At 45.8% G+C, this 22818-nt stretch overlaps 1 protein-coding gene across 1 annotated transcript in view; it reads left to right on the top strand.

The window, feature by feature from the left end:
• Ephb1 (EPH receptor B1) overlaps nucleotides 1-22818 on the top strand; it is a 442703-nt gene that overhangs the window by 348373 nt on the left and 71512 nt on the right. Inside the window, exons 6-9 of the mRNA XM_021171331.3 lie at nucleotides 5935-6059; nucleotides 14193-14355; nucleotides 19155-19263; nucleotides 20070-20134. Coding sequence (XP_021026990.1) covers nucleotides 5935-6059; nucleotides 14193-14355; nucleotides 19155-19263; nucleotides 20070-20134 — 462 coding nt within the window. The remainder of the gene's footprint in view (nucleotides 1-5934; nucleotides 6060-14192; nucleotides 14356-19154; nucleotides 19264-20069; nucleotides 20135-22818) is intronic.

The following is a 22818-nucleotide window of genomic DNA, read 5'->3' as shown; positions in this document are numbered from 1 at the left end:
CAGTTACCCACAGGCACAGGTTCACCTCATCACCTCAGTGCTTACCACCTTCCCTCTCACACTGATGATCCAAACTGGCAAATGCCTTTGTCCTGCCTTCATCCCCTTCACCCTGCCTCCCTCTTTTTTTTTTTTTTTTTTTTTTTGGTCTCAGCCTGGTGTAGCTTTCCATTCAATGTAGCTCTTACTTTTCTCATTATTACTATTGTTATTGTTGTTTAATTTAATTATTACTATTATTTAGTTTTCTGAAGGTTCCACTGCACAGATCTGCTGACCTGAAGTACACTATATAGGCCCAGGCCGCCCTAGAACTTACAGCAATCCTCCTGCTTCAGTCTCTTGAGAGTTGGGACTTCAAATGTGAGGCATCATGCCTGACTCTTCAAATGTTTGGGCAGAGTCTTTTCTGTGGCTTCCAGACTGGCTCTCTGGCCAGCACTTGTATCAGCTCATGGCTTTGTTCCCAGACATGGGAAAATGAAAGATTCTCCCAGCTGTAAGCCCAGGCAAGACCTTATCAAAATGACTTTTCAACAACTACACACTGTGGAGCCAAGAAAGCTCCCTGTGTGCCTTTCTTCTGTATGGGTCTTGGTTGCCCTGCCTACTCTGCTGGACCTCTGCTTGGTTGCAGGTCTGTGAGACTGTGTCTCCTCAGCTTCCTCATCATCCTTTCACCGATGACTCTGTCACCTGCACAGCTACCAGCCTCAGTGCTGGGAAGTTTTTCATCCCCTCAGTCCCCTGCATAAAGCTATCAACCTTGGTGCTGGGACATTCTTTCTTATCCTCTGTTCTGCTCTCCAAGTCACTGAATTTTTCTGAAGTCCACTTACAGATAAACTTTAGTGCTTTTTGTGACTCCCCCTGCCCCCCAAAATGTCAAGAAGTAGCTGCTCTTCTGCCTTTGATTCTATCCCCCAGAGAAGATGGCTTTTTCTGTGTGCCTCTAACTGGCCAGCTTGGAGTCCCTTTTTGTTTCTTTGTTTACTTGTTGAATTTGTTATCACTTTTGTTGAGACACAGTCTCATACAGTGTAGGCAGGTCTCTACCTCACTATGTAACCAAGGATGACCTTTAACTTTTGACCCTTGTACCTCTGACATCCCAAAATGGCCATTACAGATGTGCACTGTCATGCTTATTTTTCTGCGGTACAAGGGATTGACCCCAGAGTTCGGTGCATGTTCAGTGAGGACTCTAGCAGCTGACCTACATTCCCAGCTCTGGGTCTTCCAGTATTAACAGATGACATTTTATCTCTTGAGACAGAGGGAACCTGAAAACCTGTGGCATTTCCAAATCAATATCATGTAGACTGTGCTTCCACATTGCCTTCAAGGGTGGTCTGAGTGACAAGATGCTGAAGGAGAGCACTGTTATCAAGAGCCCTTCCATCATCCCCATCTTGGGTCACCCTGGGACCCCCAAATATGAGGCAACTCTGAAAGACTGTGTCACTTTTTTGAACTACCTTGACTTCCCTCCAAAGCATGCAGGGTCCTGAGCAAGGCCAACATGAATCATGCAAATGTCTAACCACTAAAGCTGTGGCTAAATCGGGGGCCCAGTTTCCAGTTCCATTTTGTCCACCTTAGCAGTTGGATTTAACATATTTGGTCCCCTGAGTGCTTCCTTCCACTTGGTTTCCAGGTCATCACCCCCTTCAGGCTCCCACTCCATTCCCCTTGCCTTCTAGGGGCCATTTGCTGTTTTCTCCTCATTTCCAACATCTTAAAACATGCACTCCACTAGGTATCTTCATGATCTGTCAGTTCCATGCCTTTCTGATTTATTGACTTGCTAATAGCTCCAACTTTACACACATGTCTCTGTATCCTCTGTCTACATAGGACATCGTAGACACCTGAAGAGTAGCCTTCAAAGTGGAACATCTGGTCTCCCTTCCCGGATGGCTACTGTTGATGTCTCTCATCTCATTTAATGGCAGCCTTGCCCTTTGGATGTTCCAAACAAAAACCTTGAAGTCATTTTGAATTCTTTTTCTTCTAAATCCCACATCAATGGAGACATTCCCAATGGCAGCATTCCTTCATTTGTGAGGGGCTACATCCCCTGGACACTGTCACAGAGCTGGAAAGACAGTAAATCAAAATTACATTGTGCATGATTTTTTCCAGGAGAGACAACTCTCTAATCACCCTAGATCAGCTACTCATAACAGACCAGAGGAGTAATTATACTCAAGTCTAGTTTACTGCAGCAGTGACTCCACTAGGGTTACTAATGGGAGCATGGGTAACCCAAAGCCAGCCACATCACTTAGAAGCCTGTCCCAACATCCGTGACAATTGCTGAGGCAAGCTACCATCTCTGATGTTCCCTGTACAATCCATAGGCAGCTCTACCAGAGAGTCTCATCTCTCTCCAGAAATTGTTATTGCTTGTATAAACTTGGGAAAGGGCCCTGTGAATCTTGTCATTTTCTGAGCACCCTGAGGCCTCTAAGTTTTATGAGCTTCCTGAGTCTTATGATTCTTCCTCTTCTCTCCAGAAGGGAATGATCTTATTGGGAGGAAATAACTACACCATGGCACTCAGTGCACCTAATGGCAAGTTTAGGCCAAACTAACTTAAATGTGCTCACAACAGTAGTCTATAGTTGGGAAGGATTATGTAATTAGAGCCTAGTTTATAAAAATATATCAAACATCTCATATAACTTAATAAAAACAGCTGTGCCCCAAACCAGACATCACACATGTACACACACAGAGACATAGACACGCACACACACACACACACACACACACACACACACACACACACACACACTGGTGATATAATAACTGTGGATAATGGGCTAGAGTCTCTGTATGTTTATAATGTGGCTCATTGCTGCTGCTGAATACGAATCACTTATTTTTTTTAACACAGTAGAGTTGAAGAAGTAAGGTCAAAACATCATTACGTTGGAGACTGCTTCTGTGTAGGCTCTGACCACTCTGTTGTTGAAGCCTGACCTCACAAGAGTGACTTTAGGATAGAACCTTCTGCTTTTGCTGGCCCCTATCTTCCATTTGCAGCACATAAGATGACATTGTCAGCACATAGGTCAGAGTGTCCTTTGGTTGTCATCTGCCCTTTCACTCCCTTGCTCACCTGGAGTAGAAGCCCAAATCCCTCCACCTTGACAATGATTCTTCCAAGTCAGATCCTTTGCTCCAGCTGTTTCTTCTCAAATGCTGCTCCTGCTGTTCTCTAGCTTGTTCTCTTCTCTTGTTCCTGCAACTCAGGGAAGCCTTTGCTTACCACAGCCATGTACCTCCTACACTGGTGTCTACTTCTGCTTTCCCTACTTAATTTTCCCCATTGGGCTTAATATCTTTTCTATATCCTGTTATTTGTTTATCCTCTCTGGACTCCGAATCCCTCCAGTAGAGAATAGGTTCCATGAGGGCAAGAAACTTGACTTTGCTCTTGAGAACCTAGAAGAGCAACTCCAGGGCACATGCGCAATACCTGTTTAATTAATTAACAAAGCTGGGCTATAATACTAAGGTAAGAGAGAAAAAATGCATTAGACAGTTGAATGAAGATAAACTGTTCTTTTAACTTATTAGTTTAGTAGATCAAATTTGACATCATAAAAGCAAAGAGGGATTGAGATTCTCCACAGCAGAAATACAACTCTACAGACATGGTGAGAAAGAACATACCTCAGGGAAGTCTAGATGTTACATGTGACTCTAACTTCAGGATTGAACAACAAAGGCATGCTTTTGATTGAAAGACTAATAGTTTCTTTAATAGAATACACAAAACATGGGAGATACTAGGTTTTAATTTAACTTGTAGTACAAACAGTGGAGGAGAATTGGACTGGCACCTCTAGCTCATACCTACAGAGATTGGGTCAACATGGGCCCAATTGCTAAAGGCACTGTAGGTAGCAGCGTGTCCTGCTATGGCAGAAATAGGTAGCAACTGGCCATTCTTTATAGCAAGGAAAACTCAAACACAATATGACTTGTTCCTTTGGCTTTTTTTCTGTGCAACAAGAAATGTTCTAGATTACTTTAGTTGGGAGAGGTAAGACTGAGAAGAAGACAATTTTGAGATATGGATACAGAAGATTCATAAGAAGTGAGGGCTACAAAAGCACAGGGCAAGATGTCCCCCATGAAACAGGAACTTGGCAGCAAGTATTTGGTAGGAACATTGTAGCAGGAGCCAGATCACAGTGGTCATCCCATCCCAGGGAAAGTGAGAAGGAAGGAAGGAAGGAAGGAAGGAAGGAAGGAAGGAAGGAAGGAAGGAAGGAAGGAAGGAAGGAAAAAGAACTGGGTTGGAAGAATTTTACATAGTTGTATTATTATCATGAAACTTTGGGGAGATCATTGTTGAATCTTTGATTTGAAGTTCCTATTGGAGGAACCCATGTTTTGCAAGGAGGGGCTGGCTATTCAGTGATCAGTCAGAGTCCAGAAGGAAGCAAGCCTCTGTGTGAATACAGCGGTATAGCATCTGAGGCCCTTAGTCAGTTACATCCCTAGGAGTAGGAGCTCTGAGAGATGCACCGCCATGGCCAACACATGGTCTCTAGTAGTATTTGTGCATACTGACCTCCAAAGTCCAGGATTACACTGATGCTAAGGTGTTGTGGTATCATTTCCCATCCTTCTCACTCTTGTGAGAAAACTGGGAGCATCTGTAGAATGCATACTTGCATTCTTCCCTTCCCCGGCACAGGCCTATGATAGTAGGTGCCCCATTCCAATGGACTGTATGCAAGTCCATGCCTTCCCCCTTGCATGACCTGCAAGCAGTGATTCTGTAATTCTGGGTCTTGGAGGGAATCTATTAACTTAAATTGAGGATAGTAAATGTCACTCAGCCATGGTCCCCAGAGAAACCCTTGTAAAGTGGAGTTCGAGTGAGGAAATGACCTTCATCACTACACAAGCGCCAGGACTAAAGAAAGCAGCCCCTGAGCCGGGCGCTGACTGAGTTCCATCCATTACTCGCCTCTTCCCTCAGGAAGACAGCCCTCATTTATTATTTTCAGACTGTTTTCATTTTACTTACACACGGTGTGAAAAAAAAATGTTGAATTGGAAAATAAATATTATTTCCAAACAGAAATTTCATAATCGTCTTTGCTGATCTTGGAGTTATTATCGTGTTTCCAAACGTTTGCTTGGTGTGTCGTTTCTTCGTTTGTGCTTATGAGTTCCTCATTGCAAATGTTCTCATTTGGAGGTTTCTGACGGAGCCTCTGTTATGGCTCTGTGTTCTTGTCTTCATGAGGGATGCTGCCTCCTTGCTTTTTGAAGTATATTAAAACCATACACACAGTACCAGGATGAAGTATTTGCTGGAACGTTCCTCTCTATTGCATGGTTACTTCGCACTGATCAGTTCTACTCTCCATATTCTCTTACCCCAGGTTCTTGGCTCTGCTGTAGCTTAAACCATCAACCCATTACTGCAGCATCTGTCTCTTCCTACTGTTTTTCCAGTTCTTTGTGATTTTGGAATGAGTTTTTTTAAAGTGTGTGTGTGTGTGTGTGTGTGTGTGTGTGTGTGTCGTGTATGCCACAGGACACATGTGACGACCAAAGTTCAAGTCCGTGGGGCCATTTCCCTTATTCCACTTTTATGCCAGTTTCAGGGATTGAACTCAGAATCCCAGGTGTTCAGAGCAAGCACCTCTACCTGCTGTACCATCTCATCAGCCCTGCTATACATTTTTTTCTTTTGTACCACATCTATCCCAGCCCTGCCCACATGTGCTTTCCTCTGCTAAATGATCACCCTCTGTCTCCTCTGTCACAGGGAGTTAGTTGTGCAGATCCAGTTCAGCTAGTGAGAAAGCACAGAAGTCTCTCCTTGTTTATCTCTGAAAGATGGCACTTCTCCTGTATTGACCATCCCTTCAGCTGGCCTGTCTCTTCCTCTCTCCACAGCCCCCTCCACTGTTCCCATCATGCACCAGGTCAGTGCCACCATGAGGAGCATCACCTTGTCATGGCCTCAGCCGGAGCAGCCCAATGGCATAATCCTGGACTATGAGATCCGGTACTATGAGAAGGTGAGCCAGCTTTGACCTCATCTAAGGCCAGGCCAGCACTGTTCAGTGAGTGTGGCCAGTGGAGGGCACAGGGAGACAGGCTGGAGGAAGCCAATAGGGAAAAAGAATTGGATGCTGGAGGCCAGGGACTCCAGAAAGCCAAGACTGCCCTTCCTGCATCAACTTGGGATAGAACCTTTAGACGTATCATCTGACAGTCTAGACAGATCTCTGGCCTGGCCTGTTCAAACCACTCTGCCTCCTACAGCCATGCATGCAAGTGCTGTCTCAGGGAGGATGCAGTAAAACCCCCTGGTGCCCCCTGAGCCCCCAGAGGATTTTGGAGTCTTACAGATGAGTGGTTCTCAAAGTTGTTGATCCCGGGCCTCCAACTCAAGCTTATTTATTTATAAATATATGCATGCATCATGACACTAATGTGGAGGTTAAGGATCATGAAATTGGATGTTTCTGAGAGTGAGATTTAAAAAAGAAAAAGAATTGAAATAGAAACCTGTGGGTTGCATTTCCTGAGGAGTCCGCTGCTCCTGCTGCTGCTGAGGGCTACACAGGGCATGTGTTGCCAAGAAAAGAGACACAATGCCCTGTGGAGTTGGGTCCCAGACCAGATCATCATCCAGGGAAACGGGGCATCCTCCACAATGGCAAACTGCAGCATTCGCAAAATTCTTTAAAGAGCAGTGTGCTTCCGACACTCTGTTTGGAGAAGCGCCAGATGCATTTGCTTATTTGTTGAAGAGATTGTTGAAGAGTTTGATCACTCTACTGTTTGGTAGGTTCTGTTCTAGGATGTATTAGTGAACGAAAGAGTTCGGCCATCGGGACTCTTGCTTTCCCAAAGAGGGAGACAGACGGAACAATGAACATACAGATTATGGAAATGATTAGAATGTTTAAAATAGTAGCATAAAAATATAGAGGAGCCGGCAAGACCCTCAGAAGGCAACGGTGTTTTGTGAGCAAACCTGATGACCTTTGAAATCTCAAAACCAAATAAAGGTCAGAAGAAAGAGCCAACTGACACAAGTGTGTTCTCTGACCCCCACACATGTGTAGTGGCACGTAAACACCTCCCCATCATATATACACACACAGAGAGGCACAAAAAAAAAAGAATAAACTCTTACAAATTAAAAGAAAACAAAAACAGAAGAGATAAACGGATTCATAAAAGCCAGGCAGGGCTAAGTCACAGACTTAAAGAAAATGGTCATAGTCAGCCACTTGGAGAAGAGATCTCTTTATATCTGAACCAAGTAAAGTTATGAAGCAGTTATCTCAGAGAGGAGACAACGGTAGATCCTGCTAAGCCGTTGCAGCTGCAGTCGCTCCTGCACAGGAGCAGGAAGCAGATGAGAACACCTGGATTGGGGCGGGCAGCAGGGGAATAGTACCAGTGTGAGAAAGCTCATAACCAGGGGAAGTCTGTGGGTTGAGCTGTAATGCATCAAGCTTTACTACTGAGTGAGGCAGGAAGCCACCGCAGGTCTAAGAGCAGAAGAGAGACAGGATGGGACTTATATTCTGAACATCATTCAGGCTGTAAATAGTCCTGCTTGATCCATAATCACCTGTCAGGAAGATAGATACTTGAATTGGAGCATCAACTACGAGCCGTTGAAATTAGCTGGCTCCTGTATCTACGGTGCACACTGCAGGTAGAGCTAACAGGATGTCTAAGTTGAATAGAATGTGGATGAATTTTAGAGAGACACCCTAGAGTGATGTGGGCATCATCAGCTGAGGAGGAGATCTTGGTGGGTAATGGACATTGGAGTGGAGGAAGAGAGGAAGTACAGCTCTGTGGCTAAAACGCCTGTGAGAAAGCCAAGTCTCTGCATGGAATAAAAATCCTGTGACCTCGGCCAGAAGATAATTCCTAATTTAGAATTAGGAGAGGGGATGGGTTAAAGATGCTTATGTGGGTTGCTGGATGTACACAATGTAAAATCCTTTACCTGGGCAAAGGTACCTCTGCTGATGTGTATGGGCTGGAGAGAATCATAAAGATCACAGCCCCGCAGAGAGGCCAGAGAAATGGCCAAGCAGCAGTGCATTAGAAACAAAGCCCCCATTTCCAGCGCCCGGCCAAGCTGCTGTGGTCCTGTGACTTAATCATTGTAGCGCACAGCTTGCACATTGGCGAAATGGTAGCAGTTTTACATTCCTGAAAGGAGAGGTGCAGACAGGTCATCAGTCTTGCCCGGGGGGAGGTGCGACCCCTCGGCATTATGACAGTGCCTGCCGTTAAGGAGAATAAGGTAACATCCCAGTCTGTCTAGAGGATCCTGGCCTCTGTAGACAGTTGATGGAGAGAACTCAACAGATTGGGGGTGATTTTAACCCTTAGTTAGTTAGGGTTATCACCGCTGAAACACGAAACACCGTGATCAAAAGCAAGTTGGGAAGGAAAGGGTTTATTTGGCTTACACTTCCACACCATAATCCACCCCTGGAGGAAGTCAGGCCAGGAACTCAAGCAGGGCTGAAACCTCGAAGCAGAAGCTGATGCAGAGGCCATGGAGAAATGCTGCTTACTGGCTTGCTCCTCGTGTCCTGCTCAGTCTGCTTTCTTATAGAATCCAGGACCACCAGCCCAGGGATGGCACCACCCACAATAATCTGGGTCCTTCCCCATCAATCACTAATTCAGAAAATGCCCTACAGCTGGATCTTATGGGAGGCATTTGCTCAATTGAGGACCCCTTCTTTCAGATGGCTCTACCTTGTGTCAAGTTGACATAAAACTTACCAGACCACCATTATGCCCACTTCACAGCTAAGTTAGGGATCTATTTGTATAAAAAATAATTTGGGATGTTAATAAGGTTAAGGGTCGATCTGCCAAGCTGTTTGGAGCCATTGATCTCACCTTGTACCAAAGTTGACATATATGTCCCACCAAGTTACAGTTAGCAGTGTACTGGGCAATGTACCGAGTCATTCAATAGGGTCTACTCAATCCCTTTTACCACACTGGGACCTTGGAGCACTGTTGAATTATATCTGGGAGCAAGAATTTTCATAAAGTATGCCAATTTGGTGTCTGGACTTACTTAATAAGATTTAAGCTTCCTTCCATACTCCAGTATTAATAGAATTGCTTCGGACAAATAATAATAAAAATAATAATAATAAACAAAAATACTTGTGTAGGTCAATCATGTGAGGACAGCTCTTTTACCCTGCAGCAGGTGGCAGTGTTGGCAAGGGGCTGAGTGTCTTGGTACCATCTGCTCTGCCTCTGCCTCACCTACAGTGGCCAAGGCAGTCACGTCAGTGGGCAGCTGTGATGAGGTCATGTGTTTGACATAACCTGGCACCACAGTCATGTGGCTCATGCCATGTGCCTTGGCTGCCTGCTCCCCAACTCAGCTCAACCTCTGCCACTGTCTTTGCATTGCCATCCAAACCTCCTGCTTTGCAGCATGATAATTAACCTTAGCATCTTGGGCTATGAAGGACATTAGTCTCCCCTTTTAGGCCACCCCCTTGCTTCCCATTAATTCATACTAATTATGAACACACACGTACACATAGCACTCAATGCCCGAGGCAGCTTGCACACCTCAGTGGAGCATATTATTGTCCTTCCTGGAGAAGATGGGATGCTTTTCTTGGGAAGACAGGATTCTTTGCCTGGTCACTGGCCACTCCTGAGCATATGAGAGTAGACCTCTCTGTAGCTTACAAAGTGCTCCCCTGTGAAATCCATTATATTTCCTTGACCACTTCCAATCTGACTAAAGAAAAAGACATTAGCCACGAGAGCATTTTGAAATAATAACCAAAATGGTAATTCATCATATATTGAGTGCCTATTATGTTCCAAATACACACAGATATATTAGTTCTGATCCTTGAAAGAAATACACTCATAAGCCACTTATAATCAGTTATAGATGATGGAACTAAATCACATAAAGGCTAAAAAAAAAAAAAAAAAAAGGACAGCCCTGACCACACAGGTCGCATATAGGGAGTCACAGAACCAAATTACAGACATTTTTATTATGTTTCAAAGCTGGAAATTTCTGGAACTGTATGAAATCACCATCTCTGCTCAGGGTCTCTGTAGCAGAGCAACTCCTGAAATAAGATACTGGGTTTTAATATTAAATTCAAAGACGCATAAGCAAAATGAAAGATCTTCATGTCTGCTTTACCAACATAAATGGAATCCAGCCCAGTAGATGTCTTGAATTCAGTCCAAAGGAACTAAATCCCCCACTCCCCTCGTCTTGTACCACCTCCTCTCCCCATGGAAGTCCCGATTCGCTTCATTAGAACCAAGAGTCATTAGAACTACAGGCAGGATATCAGGAGATGGGTGTGGCTGTGTGTAATAGCACTTTATTTATAAGGCAAGTGGCTGGCCCATTAGTGGTAGTCTTGCAACCTCTGGCAGCTCCCCTGTGGGTCTCCTGCCCAATAAGGCTCTCAGTCTGTGCTGGGGACACTTTTCAATGTCAGTTTTGTGGATAGAATCAGTAAGGTTTTGCCTTTCCCCCAACAGCTCATTAATAGAGAGCTCAGACCAGAGAACTAAGGACGCTCCCAGAGCCTTTGCCACGTTCATCTCCATCCCCATCTCAATATATTCCCATCCATCATTCTCTCTTGTTTACTGTCTTGTAGCACGCTTCACTCCTGGTGTCCGCACATGTAGGCAAACCATGGGAGGAGCGGCCACATCTGCCCTCAGCTGTCTCAATGATGAAATGTTTACATCTCTCCAGCACTTCATAATAACTGTCTAAGCTAGGGCCAGTTGGTGTAGATTGGGGAGGATTTCTACTCTTCAGATTTCGAGATCTCGGAGAAACACTTCCAGACCTTAGTGATACCGTGTGTGCTCATCTGATGGTAAGCAGGGTGCTTGCTCAGCCCCTTAGCACTGAGTTGTGGCGAGCCCAGGCAATGAGGGGGTTGGGATGCTGGGGGTGGAGAGATCATGGAGACACAACCACCAGCCTCTGTAGCCCTGTCCTCCGTCTTCACATACTTAAAATCAAAGCAGTCATAAGCAGCCTTGCTCATCGCTCCCACTCATTTGTCTGGAGTTGATTAATGACTTGGCAAAGAACAAGAACCGATGCCCATTTTAATCACTGAACCGCTTCAAGAGTACGTGGACTGCAAAGTGATTATGGGCTAACGTTTGGTCCTCACCATCCAAATGCCAATATATCAAAACACTTTTTTCTCTTTTACCCCAGTAAGAGCTGCCTGAACAGTGTTTCACCTACCTCAAGCAGTGCGTGATTCCATCTGATTCCAGACAACCTGGGGAAGTCAGGCAGCTGTCTGCATTCTGTTCTCTTCTCATTTGCAACACGATGAGGCGGTGCACATAGTTTCTGATCCCATGTCTTCAGTGTGTCAAAATCGTAATTAGCAAGCTCCAGAAGGAATCCCTTCTACAAGGAATGGTCTTCCATCTGCTCAGTCCCTCACTGAGGTGGAGAGAACTCTGGGGAAACCCTCTCTACTGCTGTCCAAGTAGATGCAGTGGACAGCAAGAAGTCTCTTTCCACACAACTTCCCCAGGGCTCAGTGGATAACCCCTCCATTGGGGCCTTTTGTAACTTGTCAGTTGGAGCTAGCCTTGAACCCACAACTTCTTATGACAAATCTTTTCATTACTACCAGTGTGCCACCTACACTTCACTACATCCCTCGTCTCCTCATTAGGGTTTCTATTGCTGCAATGATATAATAGGACCAAAAAGCTAGCTGTGGATGAGAGAGTTACACTTCCATATCACTGGTCATCAGGAAGGGAAGTTGGGGCATGATCTCCAATAAGGCAGGAACCTGGAGGCAGGAGCTAATGCAGAGGCCATGGAGGGATCCTGCTTACTGGCTTGCTCCCCATGGCTTGAGCAGTCTGCTTTCTTATAGAACCTAGAACCACCAGCCCAGGGATGGCACTACCCATCAGTCACTAATTAAGAAAAGGTCTACAGGTCTGCCTAAAGGCCCAATTTATGGAGGCATTTTCTTAATGTAGGCTCCGTCCTCTCAGACAATTCTAGCTTTTGTCAATTGGATGCCAAACTATCCAGCACATGTTCTATGATCCTCATCCTCTCTTGGCCTTCATTTGGACAGTTTTATTCTGTTCTTGGTCTCTGGTTATCAATGCAGTGTGGACAGGATCTCTCCCCAAATGTGGGCTTGTTTCCCTGGGACACATCCCCACAGCCCTCTCCCATGACTGGCTTCTCTCTGCCACACCACACGAGCGACACCTCTGTTATCTGTGTGTTTTCCAATTCATTCCATAAGGTGTTGTCTCTCCAGGAAAAAAAGAGACCAGTCACGCTTTGGACCTAGAGCCTATGTCACACACCCATGTATACATACCACATATATCGCATAAACTCACACACACACACACACACACACACATATGTATACACACACACATACACACACCTATGTATACATATACACACATATATATGTATACATACTGATTGACTTACTAGATGAGGGAACCCAGCTGAGTATTACATATTTTAGGAAAGCCGGAATGTCTTCTTTTGTGTTTCAGTTTGCTTTTTCACATTTCCCCCCTGGGATTTGGCAGAGCGTGTGGGTTGTAGAATCTCCTCATGCACTTTCTCTCATTTGTTTCCTTGCCTCTTGAACTATTGTGCCTGGAACTCACCAGTTTTCCAGATCTGTACAGGAGTTTGGGGATTAATCGCTTCTTAGTGACCCAGCCTCTTTGTTTTCAATGAAGTCATCTTGCTTCAGGATTCACGCTGCACAGAGAGCAAAGGCCCAGACTCTAAGCTTTTGTTCCAGTACACTGGGAGGTAGCTCAGAATCCTTGCAGCGAAAAGATATGTTCAGATGGAAACAGAGACCAGGCTGATGTATAGGGTGCTAGGCATGAGCCGTAAACATCAAGGACAGCAATAAAGAGCCTATGTGCTGGGGAAGTGAAATAGGACTCCCTAGGGAGGAGGCTCTGGGGGTTGTGAGCTTAAATAACCTGGAGGAAGCAGGATCCCTTCAGACTGGGGGAATAGCCTTGAACAAATGCGGGTGTCTTGGATGTGGTTCCCAGAGGAACAGTGAGACTACCAAGGGAATGAGAGAGAGATTAGAACTGATTTTGTGATGAGGGACATGGTGGTCTAACTTAAGAAGTTTGGTGCCCATCTGATGGCAGTTAAAGCAGGGGCCATTTAAGACAAGAACGTTGACAGTGGACAAGCATCAGATGGATGGAAAACATTATAAAGTGATGGGCAACTAAAAAAGTCTAGTCCCCAATCTAATGATCAGCAGCAAGAAGATGAAGTGGTGTTTTAGAAGTTGTCATGGTGAGAAGAGCCACAGTGGAAAAAACATTAATACAAGCAAGTCTGTGCACATCAGAGATGGGGGCAGACAGATGAGACTAGACCAGAAGGTGGTGGCAGGTATTAGAGAGAGACAGAAAAGTGGATTCGTTTCTAGAGTCGGACGGGGAAGAGACATGCTGTCCCAGGAGTTGATGGTGCGGAGTTGGAACATTGATGCCCAGATAAAGGCAAAAGAAGGCAGACAGAATGTGAGAGGCAGTCTGGAGTGACCTCAGCCGCTCCAGCAGAATGGAGGCAAAGACCTTTACTGAGCGCTTGGAGGAACTTCAAAGGTCCTCTAGAACAGTAATTATGCAGCATGCATGGCCAGCAGATCTCAGCAGGAAGAGAATGCCCTGTACCTCAGCAGAGGCAAACAGAGGCAGAGAAGCAGCCCCTGGAGATGCATCCCAGTGCAAAGCTTGATTCTGTTGAGGTCAGCGATGGGACGAGGTTTGGGAAGCTGACGGCAGCTGATATTTTACCTCTGAGCTCTGAGGAGGGCTGGTGAACAGGCAGAGAATGTCTATGGATTCCCAGTCAGGCTCTGAGAGCTCAACTGTTTCCTCAGGATCTTTTTTCAAAGTGCCGCCTCCCTGTGGCCCAAATCTGGCTCTTCATTCACTTGGCCCAGGCTGACCATCCTCATTCAGAGAAAGACAACTTCTATCAAAGAACAGATGGGACTGAGTGCCTTCACAGAGCTGCCTGGCGTTACAGTGCTCGGGAGCTGGCTGATGGCTCTTTTCTTTTTTTCTTCTCTCTTCTTTAGGAGCACAATGAGTTCAACTCTTCCATGGCCAGGAGCCAGACCAACACAGCACGTATCGATGGGCTACGGCCTGGCATGGTATACGTGGTCCAGGTGCGAGCTCGAACCGTGGCTGGCTATGGCAAGTTCAGTGGCAAGATGTGTTTCCAGACTCTGACAGATGGTAAGGCAGATGTGTGTGTGTGTGTGTGTGTGTGTGTGTGGGTGGGTGGGTGGGTGGGGGGTGGGTGGGTAATAAGTGTTTTGGGTGAAAATGACACAGACACAGAATAGGCAATAGTGAGAGAAAACCAACCTGTAGAAACTTCAAATATACCCAGGGCTCACTAGACTAGTGGTATTCCTTCAGAAGGACTTGCCTCGCAGTAGAGCCATGTGGACTCTTCTGATGTATGCCAACCCTCTGAAATCTTGTCTGTCTGTCTGTCTGTCTAGCCCTCAATTAATCTTACCCATCTGTCTGCCTGTCCATCCATCTGTCTATCCATCCATCCATCCATCCATCCATCCATCCATCCATCCATCCACCCATCCATCCATCCATCTGTTAACCTTATCTATCTATCTATCTATCTATCTATCTATATCTATCTATCTATCTATCTATCTCCCAACATCTGACTGGATTTGCCTTGGAAGGGTACCCCACATGGCTGTACACACTGTGTGGATCTGCATCTGTGCAATAGTGCAATGGTGAGGTCCCCATATGCCTACAGGTGCCTCCTGGTCTCCATAAGAAGGTCCAGGGGCCTGTGCTCTCCCCTCCTCACCCACCTTGCACCTCTGTGCTTGGGCTCTGGATCTGAGCTTACCCACCTATAGGAGAAAAACAACCAAAGACAGAGGAGACAACATTCTGGCCATGTATCCAGCCAGGATCTCAGAATACTGCAGTACCTTCATCTGGAACCTGCTCAGATATTTGGTGGTGGTGGTGGTGGGGGGTCAGTACCAAAAAATCCATCCTTCTAAATAACTTTTCTCACTGTGACAAGATACGACATACCTGAGAGAAGCAACAGAAAGAACAAAGAGTTCATTTGGCTCACAGTTTGAGGGACTCATGGTGGGAAGTCATAGAGGCAGGAATCTGAGGGCGCTGCTCACAGTTCCCAGAGTCAGGAAACACAGAGATGTATGGGTGGTACCCAGCCCTTTTCTCCTTTTTATCCAATCCAGGACCCCACCCCTTGGACTGGTGCCACTTATTACTGTGTGTCTTCCCATCTCGATTAACCCAAGATAGAAACTCCCCCGTAGACATGCATAGAGGTTTGTCTCTTGGGACATTCTAGATCCTTCTAAGTTGACAGTTTACATGAACGATTACAGGAATACCCCTAAATACTTTTGTTTTATTTTATTCGGGAACTTGTCTCCTCTTTTAACTTTGTTTCCAAGTCCTCAGGCAACACCTCCATCACTAGTTTAGAGGATCTAATGTCCCGACAGCCTCAGCCTTGTACAGGGACAGGGCTGTCTCACCTTCCACACCTCTTTCCCCAGCCAGCGATTTACCAGAGTTTGTGCATTCCAGTGTCTCTCTGCCTGACTGTATCGGCTCACTCATGAGTGGTTTTCATAGACCTTTCCAAGTGTGAGCCTATTCCACAACCCATCAATTGAAAGCCCTTCATGTTTGCTTTGCTAGTTAACATATATTCGAAATGCCTTTCTCCACAAAGCATGCTATTTTAGGCGGACCATCTTAGGCTGGATGCTTGATAAGATATATATATATTATATGTGTGTGTATATATACATACATAGTTTAAAACAATTTCTACACTAATTAGAAATATTTAATATTCCAATTTTATCTAGAAATTTCTTGTGGAAAAAAATGATGAGAAGCCAGGGCTGGGTGTTCTAGTGTGAGGAGAGATTAAGGGGAGTAACAGTTACCCTAGATGGTACCCCCCCACTCCCAGCTCTGACTCTCACCCCCCACTTTGAAGCGACACAGCTGGATGCTTTGCATGAGCTGTCTGGTCCCTAGGAGAGCAGAGTGGAGCCTATGTTGCGTTTATGCCAGGTGAATTTTCTCTCATGTTTCGGGCCTGTTGAGATGGGACAGAAAGGTGAGCCCGTTCATTGAGATTAATAACACTGCTGGGACGGGAAGCATGCAAGCCATCTGCTTCTCCCTTAAGGACTCAGCTCCCCCGTTTTGCACCTCACTTACCATCTAGATTTATAGGCACTTTGGCATCAGGAGGTACACAGGATTAAAAGCCCCAAACTCCAAATGCTCTGAGCACTAGTCTCTTGGCAATTCCGCTAGACAAATCAAGAAGTAACGAATTTCCCCCAAGAAGGCCATTCTTTTTACATTTGGCAGTTAAGTTTTGCAGGCCCAGGAGAGGGGAGATGTACGAGAGTTCTGGTAAGTGGCCAAATTTGAGAGAATTTATCTTAACGACGAGGCTTGTTTATTGGGGATGATGCTCACTGAAGCCGCAGGCTGGTCTGCAGCAGAGAGTGAGTTGGAAGGTTGATCATGGGCAGGGCCATCGAGGCAGGAGAAAGTGTGGGATCCTTGTAGGGGAGTGGCTACCTTGGGCAGGTGGCACCCACGTGGAGCCCTGGCTATACCTAGACAAGTGTGTTAACCAATGACTTAGTCTTTTATATCATCATCATCATCATCACTTTTGGATTCTATGTTCTGTGAAGACTTGGTTTGTGAAGACTTTGTCAAAGACTCTTCATTTGTAGTTTCCTGCCAATTTTCCTTTCTAAATACATTTAAAAACAAATAGACAATCAAACATACACCACTTCCTGCTGGAGCTGGAGAGATGGCTCTGCGTTAAGAACACTGCTCTTCCCAAGATCATTTCCCAGGAATCACTTCAGAATGGACTTGCAATCACTCTAACTCCAGTTCCAGGGCATCCAGTCTCCTTTCTGATTTCCACAGACACCTGCACTCACAATGCATAAAACCATACTTGGACACACACAGGTATACACATATGAAGATTAACAAACAAAACTGTCAGCTGAGGGAAACCAAATTTCCACCTTAAGTCTATTTAGTTGCCTTTTATAGTCTATAGAATGGGGACTTTTAAGAGGCAACAGCAGTCTGAGGAGATTGCTGAGTTGTGATGTGCTGGCAACACAGTCATGACGGGCCAAGTGCCAGCATCATAACCTATGTTAAACAAAAACAAAGAAACAAACAAAAGAGTTGTTCATGATGGCATAGGTTTGAATCCCAATGCTGGGGAAGTCGAGATAGGTGGATTCCCAAGGCTGGGTGGCTAGCCAATTTAGCCTAATTAGTGAGTCCTGGGTCTCAGGGAGAGATCTTATCTCCAAAGATGAAGTTGTTACTGCCAGTGATGGTCTTCGCTGTCCATATGTGGGGACCTGAGTTCAGATTTCTAGCAATAAGCCCGTTAGAGCAGTGTGTGTCTGAGATCCCAGGGTTAGGGAGACAAGACAGGCAGATCTCAGAGCTTGATAGACAGCCAGTCCATCTGGATCACTGACTTCTACATTGTGTGATGAATTGTGTCTTTAACCAAATGGAGAAATGATTGTGGAAGATACCAGGTGCTGACCTTTGACCTCCATAAACTTATACAACACACTCATACACGCACACACACACACACCAAAATGAGAATGGGTCCTGAGAAATGATATCCAAAGTTGTCTTCTGGCCTCAACTCCCATGCGTGTGCACGTGCACACACACATACAGTAAGAGCCAATAACCTTGTCTCTAGAAGTTGCTTGTTTGTTTTGTTTTCCCAGATAGATGAAAAATGGTTCACAAATACTGGGGAGCATAAGGCCTTGTTGAAGTATTGGGGAAGCATACAGACACCCTGATCTTCACCAGTAGATTTGAGGAGGGGTTCAGAGATAGTGGCACTAAATAGCTGTGCTCAGGAGATCCTGGTACAATTTATAGGGGGACCTTTATTGTGGTGATCTGTGACATTGGGGTTGCCAGGTAAATTTGAATTCCAGATAAATGATGTTGAAGGATAAATACCTCATATACAATATTTGGTGCACATGTCCATTCATTATTTATCTGAAGTGCAGGTTATGTTTTTGTGTGCAACATCTGAGAACTGTAATCATAATAAGATATGAACACTTTGGCCTTCTGTATGTCTGGCTATGAAGCTGTGGAGAATGGATTCTTAGTGCCATCCAAGGATGAACCCACCGCTACCTAAAAAGGGATAACAAGCTGAGCTGTGTGCTGGGTGTACATTCAAGCAAAAGAAGGAGAATTTGGGTGCATCCGTGATGTAGGTGAAAGACTGTGAGAGATTCGCATGGGTTTGACCTTTTATCAACAGAAAAGAGAGCTGAGAATCATAGGGGTGAAATAATTCCTCCAAGATCACAAATGGTACACCAGCAACACCAGAGATTGTGGCATCTCTGTCCACCTCTGTGACCCTTGGGTGTTTCACCCTACCCGTAATGCAGCATGGTTTTAACACTTGGCACAAACCTCAGTCCTTTACTTGTCAAGTGGGATCTCGAAATGCTTGGCGATTTTTCTGGCATCTCTTCATCCTCCACAGCTCCTGCTGCAGAGCTGGCTGACTACAGATAAACTGTAAAAATCTGCTCAATGAGTCTGTTGACAAGCTGCATTTCAACAGCTTAAGCTGTTTCAGCAACGGCTTTCATTTCCCCTCCATTGGACTTACTCTTAACACGGCAGACAGGACTTGGGGAAACCTTCAGAGCTGGGGGACAGTGAAGGTTCAGAGTCACCGTCTCCAGGGAGACAATAGTCACCATCCATGAGCTCCCAGAGTTGTGCCTGATGTTTTGTTTCTGTGACTGTTCCCCACTCTGAAGCACTGGAAGCTGGGGTCCACACGGATGCATATATCTGGTGTCCTCAGTGTCGTGCATTGAGTCTAGCTTGTGCATGGGGCACGTGGGAAGATTCTAATCCTCTTCTTTTTCACCTAGATGATTACAAGTCAGAGCTGAGAGAGCAGCTACCCCTGATTGCTGGCTCGGCAGCAGCTGGAGTCGTATTTGTTGTGTCTCTGGTGGCCATCTCTATTGTCTGCAGCAGGTAGGTCCTCTACTCTGCTCTCCCTGAGTCCAGGAAGCCCCTCTCCATGCACTGTTATCCCACGCTGGCCCTTCCCAAACTGGGCAGCCTGGACAAGTCCTGTAGCCAGCAACCTAGAAATCTCAAGATTATTGATTTTTCTCTGTGCCTAGGATAAAACCTGGCTGTGGGAACTGGGCAAGACTATAAGTAAGCAGCGTCCATCCGCCATCCTCATTTCAGCCAGGACTTTTAGCCCCTCATGCACAAGGACTTTTCAGAGTGACAGTTACAAAATTGCATTTGACCCACTGGAGCATCTCAGCTGTGCACAGGCAGTCTTCTGTTTAGAGAGCTCAGGCCCTGGGCAGCAGGCAAAAGGCAGGCAGGCAGAAGAGGGGGCAAGGAAAAGGCAGGGGAAGCTGAGCTCTGCACACTGACTGGCCTGAGGCCTTGTGAATTTTTAATACTGTTTGCTGCTGCCTTGGGTGGTTAGCCCAGATATCACGGGCAAAGCCCTGTTGCTGGTTCTCACTGAGCAGTTCTGCCGTTCACTGCTCCAGATGGGGGTCCTCATCACCACTGCCCTCTTGCCAGATGCCCACAGCCTTTTTTGGTACCTCTAAGTCCTTGATTTGAGAGTTAAATCCTCTGCCCAAGGGAATGTATGTTGGTTAAGCAGAGTATAAGGCAAGGCAGAGATGAAATCTTCAAGTGGGGGGTCTCCTAGTTTCCAGTCCCAGAGGACACCCAGGGTGAGTTCTATGTCTGGGCATGAGCCCTTGATATGACCCTGCTAAGACAGTCCCTATTCTCTGTGTCTGCAGGAAACGAGCTTACAGCAAAGAGGCTGTGTACAGTGATAAGCTTCAACATTACAGCACAGGCCGAGGTAAGTAGAAAACACACCCACCCTCTGACCTGGGTCCTTAGAGCCAGATACTGAGGGTCAAACAGAACAGCAAATGTCTGACAAGTCCTCGGTACACAAGTGGTCCCTCTCTCTGCAAGTCCCTGGAGACCACAGGCTGTCCACTGCATGCCCTTTGTGGGCAGTCACTGGACCCCTGGTGGGAGATTACCTTCTGCACTGATAAGCCATATTTTAGACAGGGGAAGACAGGGTTTAGCAAGTCAATGAATCCTGAAATCGCTCTCAGTGGGGAAAGATGGAGGGTTCTCTATTAACATCTTCTGCCTTATCTTATCCAATTGAGCGGCTGGGGAATGTGTTAACCAAATTCACAGATAAGCTATAGAACACGAATGCAGGGAATTAAGGAGATAACAGAGCCCAGAAGGCTGAAGTGCTGGGCTATCTCCCAAGTGGTTTCTTTCAAACAGTACCTTGAAAAGTTTTCTTACTCATTATCTTAACCCTGCCTCTTTTAAGCATAGGTATAAATATTTTTGTATATCAAATTTCCCTCACCAAAATACATATAATTCTATATCAGAATTATGGCTCTTTCCTCTGAAGGATTTCACCACCTCGGTCTAAAACAGTTTCCAGGAGGGGAGAGGTGGGCCACCTCCCTGCTTTCAGAAGCTGGTACTTACAAAAGACACTGTTTCTAAACCACTCCTTTTGAATTCCACACATGGCCCAAGAAATCTGTTCTAGCACTCTGGGCTGACCCCTGTAAGCCACACCACACCACACCACAATCTGCCTCTTATGTCCTAAGCCATTTTTTTTTGTCCTGAACACTCAGCAGTGTGCAGATACCACACACATGTATACCCTGAAGCATGGGTTTGTGTTTACTGGGCTTGTTCTTTTGTTAGTAACAATGGCTCCCAAGACTAAACTTCACATGGACTGGTCTGCGTTTCTTCTCTAAGGTCACCTGAGACAGAAAGCAATGCAGTGTTCACAGCTGCCATCATGCTGTGAAGGAATGCCTGTTCTAATGTGGAGGGGACAAGCTTGGGCTGCAAAAAGGTCATACTGTAGACAAGATCAAGATACACCTGAAGGTTTATATAAAATCAAACCTTTGGCAGTCAGGATGTGTACAGGGCAGGCATTGCAAGGAGCAGCCACCCTATGACATCAGGACTCCCCAGGGCCAGCTCTTGAAGTCAGACTTTGGTATCTGACTCTTGGACGATGTTTACTACCCTTGTGCCTCAGAATTGCCTCAAATCCCGTGCTCGGCTTCCCTCGTCTATCTTGGGCTTCTGGCATTGCTGCCTCATCTGCTCCAGGTAGCTCCTTGCTGTGATAAGCTACTAGGTGTCCATTTCAGATCTGGTTCCTGAACCTTTTGAATAAAACATGTATAGATGGTCACATTAGACCAACAGAAGACTTGGGACCACACAGGTACATAGGATCAAGTTCAAAACATGCAATCTTGGTTTGAAGTCTAGAGATTTCTAAGAGTGCCCCAGGACGACTCAGCCAAGAATTCTCTTTCTCAAGGTGTGCCAACCCTCAGGTGGGACACAGAGGATCCCCAGGCATCCTGGGTAGGCTGCCAATGTTCTTTTGGCTAACTTCAGACTGACACTTGGCTGTCCTTCATTGGATGGGTGGCTCTGCCAGGCAACTTGATCTACAAAGATGTGTTTCTAAAATGTTCATGGGAAGGGGGACTCCATCATTTATATAGCCACAGGGGAAGGTGTCTCTGCTTTCTAGGCTCTGTAAAAAAAATACACCAAGTCTTCATCCATAGAGTCATTGCTAATACTAGTGAGCGTGGCTGAAGTTATTGTTCTCCAGCTTCGTTTATTATGGCTAGGTGGCTAGGTGGCTAGATCTCTTAGAGTAGGCTCTGGTTATTTCTTAGGCTGTTTTATGTGTATGAGCCATTTCTAAATGCCCTTCTCCCCTGTGCCTAGCTATTCTCTTTTAATGCAACCCCTGACATTTACCCCAGCACCTGCAACCCCAACCCCAATACACACACACACACACACACACACACACACACTCACACCTGGGTTCTCTAAGCTCACACTCTCATGCACTGAGTTTCATCTGTGCATTTATGAAGCCATTGCTACTGGAAGATCATGATTAAAGGGTCATGCAGCTAGAGGAAAGCCCAGAACACCAAGGGCAGTAAAGCTCTGGAGAAGGAAGAATCTGGCTGGCAGGGAGGGGCAGACAGGTGGAGGTGAGAGGAATGGCTATGGAAGGTTTCCTCTGGGTCTATACTGGAAAGCTTAATCTAGTAGCTCACCTTGACTCAAGGAGACAGCTGCTAGTCCAGGAAGGAAGGACAAGTGTCTTTCTTCAGTAATAAAGCTTAAAGCTTGAAGATGTGGCTTGTTCTCCCTCTGAGTCTGTCTGTAGACCTTATTCTCTTTGCATGGTGCAGAGGCTCAGAGGCTCAGTGTGCCTGGTCTTGGGTGCAGATCTATGTCTAATCCCAGATGCAATTCTTCGACAATTCCAGATTGGTGGTTTATGAGTTCCCACCTCTGGGTCCCATTCTAAGAGTCAGGAGGCCCAAATGTGCTCAGTTGTGAATGCAGACACATTACCCTCCATAGAGCGTAGACAGCTTCGGAACTCTGAGGGCTTCCTGGACTGGAATTGACAGAATATCTGCAGCAGGTGTC

Source organism: Mus caroli, unplaced genomic scaffold, assembly GCF_978045245.1.
Source record: "Mus caroli unplaced genomic scaffold, Mus_caroli_1 scaffold_11, whole genome shotgun sequence".
Lineage (NCBI taxonomy): Eukaryota > Metazoa > Chordata > Mammalia > Rodentia > Muridae > Mus > Mus caroli.
This window is presented reverse-complemented; position numbering and strand designations above follow the sequence as displayed.